Here is a 7764-nt window from a genome sequence, read left to right as displayed (position 1 = left end):
AATTATACAAAATTTGCATGGCCACGACTTTGGTGTGTGCTTTATTAGTTGGTACATGTTTTGCAAGAAGAGCTTTTGCTGGTATTATTATGTAGCATTTTTCAAATTATAAGCCAACGTTTACTCTATATAGTCCTCATAAACAATTAATCCACAGCAGCCAAAAATAAGAAAAAGAAGCGTTTGCAGAGTGCTTGAGAATAGAATAGAGCCAGTTTCAAAGAAGCAGTTCTAAAATGAAACGAGAATGACAGAAGAATACTGGTTCAATTCGAGATTTTAGAGAAGGAGCTCCATCTATCATAAATATCCGTTACAGCTTTTCTCACTTTTATTTGGTTTTCTTACAAGAACGTAAAGTAAGGAAAACTACAATGAAGCACATTTATTCACACAACAAATTCATATAACAAAACCACAACAAACAATTTCAAACTAGCATGGTACCAAAACCATGAAATTTAATCCACCAAATTAAAGAAAGAAGGAAAGAAAGAAAGAAAGAAAAAAAAAAAAGATTCTAGCTATTCACTACTGCACATTGCTTTCTAATCTCACCGGTTGACCCGGTCTTAACATTGATACGACCCATTTTCTCCATGGACTTGGCAAATTCATCATAGAAATTTTGAATTGGTCCTTGAAGAAGTTGGGTGACGAAAGTCTTAACTGTAGAGTTGGTAGTTAAAGCAGCATCGGATTGGAATAGGCCTCGTCTTTTAAGTAGAAGTGAGTAGTAGCTAAGGTCAAATGTTTTGCTACTTCCAGGGTCCATCCCAACTTTTGTGGTATTATCATTAGGATTTGTACACTTTTTTGCCTTGATATTGGTAGCATATTCAGGGTCTAGTGCTGGGTCCTGATCACCCACACCAGTGAAATTATACAGGCGGTATGAAAATGATGAACAATGAGACACACCAATGGTGTGAGCACCTGAAAAAAATTGATTAATATAACGAATTAGTATCAATATAGATTAATTTAGTATATGACAGAAACAAGAGTGCTAGGAAATTACAATGCTTAGCTTACCTGAGAGCAAGACCAGGTCAGTTAAATTAAGACCCTGGTCGAAAAATAGTCTCTGGAGAGTGGAGAAGTTTCCAGTTGGAGGTGGGATGTTGCTGCAGGCTTCTGACCCATTAGAGATTGTCCCATCTCTTCGACCAGTTGGGACTCTCCAAAATGGACCACCCTGTCCAAAACATAACATAGAAACTAGTAAAAATGGTCCATTCCCTTACTCATAAAAAGAAAGATATGGTTTTATTTTTTTTAAATACCATCATTCTTTATCAAAACGGCATTTTTATTTCTTCGGATTTGTGGAAGAATGGCACTCTCGAGTTTTGTATAAATGCAACAACTAAGTTCATATTCTCTCAAATTGGGATTTTACTAACAATATATTCCATTTTTATGAAAGATTCTTATCCAAATTATGGACGAAATAACTCTCCACCTTTAATATTTGTAGATGAATGACCGTCCTTCCTTAAGGCATGTATAAATTAATATGATTTTTTTAAAAATATATTTTTTTCAATGAAAACTTAAATGTTACATTTATACAAACTTCAAGAGGAAAGTGTCATCTCATGAAATATTTAGAGGGTGTTATCTTGTAAAATCTTAAGGGTGTAATTATCCTATCAGTTTTTCTAAAGACAATGGTAGAGTCATGATTTCAGTTTAAGGAAACCAAGATTGAAAATAAAATTAATCTAAAAAATATTAATCAATATTAATAACAGAATAAATATATTTCATAGTATTAAAATATAGAAAACAAAAGATATATTTTTTTTTCACAAGTATATATCTTTTATTTTATTTTTTTTTACAGAAAAAGCCCCGAAGGATGTGTAATTATTCAATCATACGAAGATCATTATTGTAAACACTAAGGATATCAAGTATATATCTTGTGAATTTTTTTTTCACAAGTGTATATCATAATTAGGGCTGTCCATGGGTCGAGTGGGTTGGGTTTTTGCCCAACCCACAACCGACCCGTACAAGGTCAGGTGGGTGGTTTTTCAACCCGCAACCGACCCGTAATAGTAATGGGTTTGTTGGTTCAAGTTGCCGATGGGTGGTGGTCAGTTTCGAGTGAACCTGATTATCATCGGAATGCTTCGAAACGCAGCAAGATCTCGCCATCTTGCTAGATCCATCCAAGATCCGGTGAGATCTCGTCGGATTTGGCGAGATTTCTGGCAAATCGTGATGAGAAATCACTGTTTCGGCCAGATTTGGTGTTTATTGTGCCAAAAATCGACGGATTTAAGTGAAAAAGTGGTCGAAATCTGAAAAAAGTGGTCGGAACCTGGAAAAAATGGCCGAAATTTGGAAAAATGGCCGGATTATGAATGGACTTCGGTTTGGGTCGGTTTCACGGGTTTTGAAATTAAAAACCGACAACCGACTCGCTGGGGTCGGGTTAGTGAGGTCAGAACCCGCATCTGATCACTGGAGTCGTCGAATTGGGTGGCAGCAAGTCGGACGCTAGTGGGTTGGACGGGTTGGGCGGGTTGCCGGTTTCCATGGACACCCCTAATCACAATTGACTACAAGTATATGTTTCAAAAGTAATAAATCTAATAGTTTTTTCACAAAATCTTTTACAATCATTTTAGTAGCAAGTTGTAAATGATAAACAATAAAATGATTGAATAATTGGTCCAACTAAGATTAATATCAACTTAACAACTCAATAGTTGTAAAAGAGATTTTGTCAACTTTTATGAAATTTTTTGTAAAAAAATTTGTGTAAATAAGATTACATTATTTATCTTTGAATTGGGCGAGAGAGGTAAACCGTTAAAGCAGTGAAAGCGTGTCAAAGCAGAAAACTATGAGGTTGAAGTGGGACCCATTAAACTTTAATGTAGTTGTAAAAAGATGAAAATATATTTTGTACTTATATGAACATATGGTTGCTCTTAGGGGTGTGCGAAAGCTTACCATCACCGAGGAAACCGACCGGCGCCAATTGTCTTGCACCGCCGTTTCCACCGACCGACGGAGCCGATGCTGGCAATCGGAGCGCGAATGGCTTTCCGATGCCGATGTGGTGCAGTCATCAGATCAGAAGCCCGAAATCGAGTCCCTGCCCAAACCGAACTGATACGATGCTGCAATGTAAGGTAACTTTCAGTTTCAGAGGTTTGGTGACTTTGGTTTGGTGTCCGTTTGGTACAACACCGTTTCACCGAGTTTGTATATAAATTTTTTTTAACAAAACGTCGTCGTATCTATTGGGTGTTTAAAAAAAATAAAAAAAATAAAACCGGTGTCATATTTTTCTAGGTTTCTAGATTTTCCCTAAGTATAAATTCTTTCTTTCTGAGTCAGAGGTCCCTTAACACACTCTCTCTCTCTCTCTCTCTCTCTCTCTCTCTCTCTCTCTCTCTCTCTCTCTCTCTCTCTCTCTCTCTCTCGCCTTTCACCTGTGTCCCTTACGCCTCACCTCAGCTGGCCTCTGTAGCAGCCAGCAGGTGCTCGCCAGTCACCGGCTCACCGAGGCAAACCACAGGTAACGGTAAGCCACTAAGCTCCTCTGTTTTCACTTTTCAATGAACCCTTCTCTCACCCCGCAGAAAACCATCTGTTTGAGTTGGTTTATAGGTCCATGGCCATGGGTGCCAGTCATATTTGTTGGTTGATTTCAAATTAGCCAAAGTTAAACAAAAAAGAAAACAAACAAAAACAAGGGAGAGGAAATAACAGGGGACAATGCTAAGGAAGAGTTGTTTTAAGTTTTAACAAAAAAAATGGACCAATAGTTTTATACTAAGTTGGTTTATACTTTATACTAACACTGTTACCTATTGGCTATTTGTATTTGGTTTATACTAACACTGTTAGAACTGTGTAATGTGTATGAGCATAAATGCTCTGTTTTTTATGTTTTTTAGTTAATGAGGGTATGGTAGATCATTCTCATCTGCTTTGGCAAGGCCTCAAGGGTGTCTGTTGATTTAAATGCTTAATGATGAGTTCAGACACTAACACTCCTTCCTTAAACCTTTTATTTATAGGAGAAAGTGCAATAGAATAACTCTTTTTATTCCAAGAGTATCCGGTTAGCCCCCCCAAAAAATAAAAAAATAAAAAATGCTATACTCTAATATGCCTTACAGATTTTTTTGTTATGTGAACAGATCTATTGAACATATTTTTTTTATGTGAACAGATTTTTTGCACAGGTTTTGGATCATTACTGTTTGGGTGAATATATATTTTTTTATAGGTTGAACAGATTTATAAAAAAAAAAAAAAAAGATTGTTGATGTTTCAAATCAAACTGACCAAACCAATTAAACCGAGCTGATCAAAGCGCACCGTTATAGGTCAGAAAACCGACTCTAATCGGTATGTATCGGTTTTAATTATTACAAAACCGATCTCTCTCGGTTCGGTAAGAAATTTGGAAAAAAATCAAGTCGACCGAACCGCGCACAGCCATAGTTGCTCTGATATATGTAAGGTGGCAAAATCGACCCTTAATGCATTTTTGGTTTGGCATGTAGTATTAAGCAAAAAAAAAAAAAAAAAAAATTAAACACATGGTTGCCTGACATTTATTTGGGGAGGTCCCCCTCGCCACCTTTTAGATTTTTTTTTTTTATATGGTTGCGTGACATATACCGGAGCAAATTGTTTATTACTCTTTAGATTTTGTGTGTGTCTGTATATATATATATATATATATATATAGGTGAAACTGTATTGTTGGTCTTTTAAGTTTATTATGTGTGCGCAATTGATCCCTTAAATTTTCAGAATGAACAATATAAGTCATTCTATTAATTTCCGTTAGTAGTATTGCTTATGTAGCTAACAGAATAATAATCTGTCTTTTTTTAAATGACGATGCATTTCTTTTTGTTGAAGAATTACAAAAATGAATTTACACGTTAAATATAAAAATTTGAATTGTTCCAATTGAAGTAATTTCAATGGAAACAAATAGGAAATTGGTTTAGGAGGTGACTTACTAGGAGGCGTTTGGAAGCAGAGGAGATGGAATTAAAGGCATTGAAGTTGCAGAATTTGTAGAGACAAGTGGGATCGTAAAAGGCTCTTACAAAAAAATATACAAGTACCCTCCCAAAAAATAATCATCAGACCCAGAATCAAAATTAATTAACTGTACATAGAATATCATCCAGAAATGTCCCCTAATTTCATAACTGGAGCATTGCTTTTACTTAGATATTTGTTGATTAGAAAGTAAAAAAAAAAAAAAAAAAGTTTCATCACATTGCCATGGTAAAGTAAATAAATTAAGAAAAGAAAAAGAGAAAAAAAAGGGAAACCTGGTTGAATTGAAGAACATTGGACTTGAAGCGAAGTCGATCCCCTTTATCACAACGAATATCGAGAGGAACAGCAGGAATGGTGGGCCAGCAGGAATGAGAATGTCTCTGTTGTTAAACTCATCCACCACTACCAACCTTTGAGTCCCTTTGGCAAACTTTAGCCTAAAATCACTCATTAAATTGAACCCTTTCTCACAGACAGAGCAGACCTTGTAGCATAAGTTGGTGTGGTTTATGAATTATGGGTAACACTGTGCACACTAGTGTTGTTGGTTTCTCACCTTCCATTGCTTCTTTTAGCCAATCACATTTGCCGTGGTTACAGATTTTTTTTTACTTGTAAATTCATTTTTGTAATTAAAAAAAAATACCACATCATTTAAAAAAAATGACAAGTCATTATTCTGTTAGCCATGTAAGTAATACTAACAATGGAAGTTAATAAAAGGACTTATATTGCTTATTTTGAAAACTTAAGGGACCAATTGCGCTCACTTAAAACTTGAGGAACCAATTGTGCACACAAGATAAACTAAAAGGACTAATAGTGTAGTTTCACCTATATATATATATGGACAAAATTTAGTTACAGTACTTTAGGTGCTATTCCTTAGATTTCTCTTTTAAGATTCAGTCATATTGCTATTTAACACTTAACTACTGTACCTAAGTCTTACCATATATATATATATATATATTAAAAATAAAAAATATGAGTTTTTGGGCTCTCGCCACCCTTGGCTCTCCCGTTGGCTAAAGACACAAATTTTTTTTTATATAAATTTTATAATTGTGGAGTTGGTCAACTGAGAGTAGTACACAGTAGACATAGCTGAGTTGATCATGGTTGATCAACTCAGAAATTATAAAATTTGTAGTGAAAAAGTTATGTATATATGCAGGATAGAGATAGAATAAAATTGTTTTGAGTTCTGACCGTGGCCACAATAGAATCTCTTGCAACCAAAGCAATGATATCTGCACAAGAAACTATGCCAGGACATTCAGCTTCAACTAGGCTTTTTACTCTGTCAATTAAGTCAAAACCTCTGATTGTCAGATTTGGAGCAGCATCCTTTTCCGCTTGGTTATTTGAGGTTGAGTTCAAAAGCAAAGATGCATCACAACCCTGAATAAAAGGCAAAAACATGAACTTCTTTGTTAGTAACTACAACCAAAAGAGGCAATATCTTTACATTCATACATAGTAAAACACTCATGAAGAATAAGCTAAGAAAAGCAGTGTGGAAAAAAGTTCATGTGAGAAGATAAAAGAGTTGACACAAACCCTGACAAAGCAGTCATGGAATTGCATTCTTATGAGGGCAGCTGCCAATGATGGAGCGTTGTGGATTTGCTGATTAACAAAGTCTTGAATAATCTTCTCAGCTTTTGAGCAGTTCTTAGAGTAAAAACCCAACTGCAGTTGAGCTTGTGTTGAGCCTAGAAATCCTAAAAGAACTAAGATTGCTATCCCAAAACATCTTATCCCCCCCATTTTCAAGTCTGAGTTACTATATTTGGAAACGATGTACGTCAAAAGAACTTCTTTAGAGGAGAGGAAGCAAAAATGTACTTATAACTTGGAAACCAGAAGGTGTTAAGGGGGAGATTTATAACCTTTAGCTACAGGGCCACAGGCCCACAGCCTATAGATAAGAAGCAAGTTGAGCAAAGTCGATTCACCTAGCTAACCAACATGTGCTCCAGGTAAAACTTTATCATACGTCATATACAATTGTCTATTAAATAATATGATTTGTTAGGGCTGTCCCCTTATACGACAAGAATAGTGAGTTCCTAAGTTAGGGCCTTAAGGCATGTATTGATTGAATTTTTTTTTTTTTTCTAAACGGTAACATGTAAAATTAGAAATCATTGGTTGCTTTAGGTATAGAATATAACATGAATTTGAATGTGTATAATAGGGACAATCTTTTAACAATTTTTACCAGTGTCTAGTATAAGAGCATCTCCAGCAGCTTATCTAAATTTTTGTACTGTTTAGACAATGAACAGTGACATTTAGCTTTTACCTACCTACTTTTTCAAATATATTTTCTAACAAATTCTCTATCCTTTTCTCCATCTCATTTAAATATTATTTCTTCATTCATTTTTTATTCTTTTTAAATCTTCTTTCATTCATCTAATTTTAATGAAAAGTGCTACATTTTTAACATTTTACAATATTTTCACAATAAATCATATATGGTAAGTTATTATTGATTTTAATTTGAACACATCACCTAAATATTTTTTTTTTCCCATAAGTATCTGTTTGTTTTTAGACCCCTTAAAATACAACCAGATTAACCTAGTTATTTAGCCAAGTGATTATCTTAGGTAAATTAACAAATCTAGGTTAACACAAATATATCATATCAATGTAAAGTACGGAAAATAAAGAACACAAAGATATAATGACCCAGGA

The 7764-nt window shown here is 34.8% G+C and overlaps 1 protein-coding gene across 1 annotated transcript; it reads right to left on the bottom strand.

The window, feature by feature from the left end:
* Positions 1 to 262: 262 nt before the first annotated feature.
* Positions 263 to 6934, bottom strand: LOC126692617 (peroxidase 3-like). Its single transcript, XM_050388286.1, has 4 exons — positions 6619 to 6934; positions 6268 to 6459; positions 1036 to 1198; positions 263 to 936 (listed from the first exon to the last, which is right to left on the bottom strand). The coding sequence occupies exons 1-4, from the start codon at positions 6826 to 6828 to the stop codon at positions 521 to 523; spliced, it is 981 nt and encodes a 326-aa protein (XP_050244243.1). The 5' UTR covers positions 6829 to 6934; the 3' UTR covers positions 263 to 520.
* Positions 6935 to 7764: the final 830 nt, after the last annotated feature.

The sequence above is a fragment of the Quercus robur genome, chromosome 7 (genome assembly GCF_932294415.1).
Source record: "Quercus robur chromosome 7, dhQueRobu3.1, whole genome shotgun sequence".
Lineage (NCBI taxonomy): Eukaryota > Viridiplantae > Streptophyta > Magnoliopsida > Fagales > Fagaceae > Quercus > Quercus robur.
Note: the sequence above shows the minus strand (reverse complement) of the source record. Positions and strands in the feature narration are given on the sequence as shown.

Excerpts from the sequence above, each read along its gene's own strand:
- LOC126692617 (XM_050388286.1), bottom strand. The coding sequence starts at position 6,828 with ATGGGGGGGATAAGATGTTTTGGGATAGCAATCTTAGTTCTTTTAGGA. Across the intron at positions 1,199-6,267 it reads GAGATTCTATTGTGGCCACG|GGTGGTCCATTTTGGAGAGT; the intron begins GTCAGAACTCAA and ends TGTTTTGGACAG. Across the intron at positions 937-1,035 it reads TGACCTGGTCTTGCTCTCAG|GTGCTCACACCATTGGTGTG; the intron begins GTAAGCTAAGCA and ends AATTTTTTTCAG.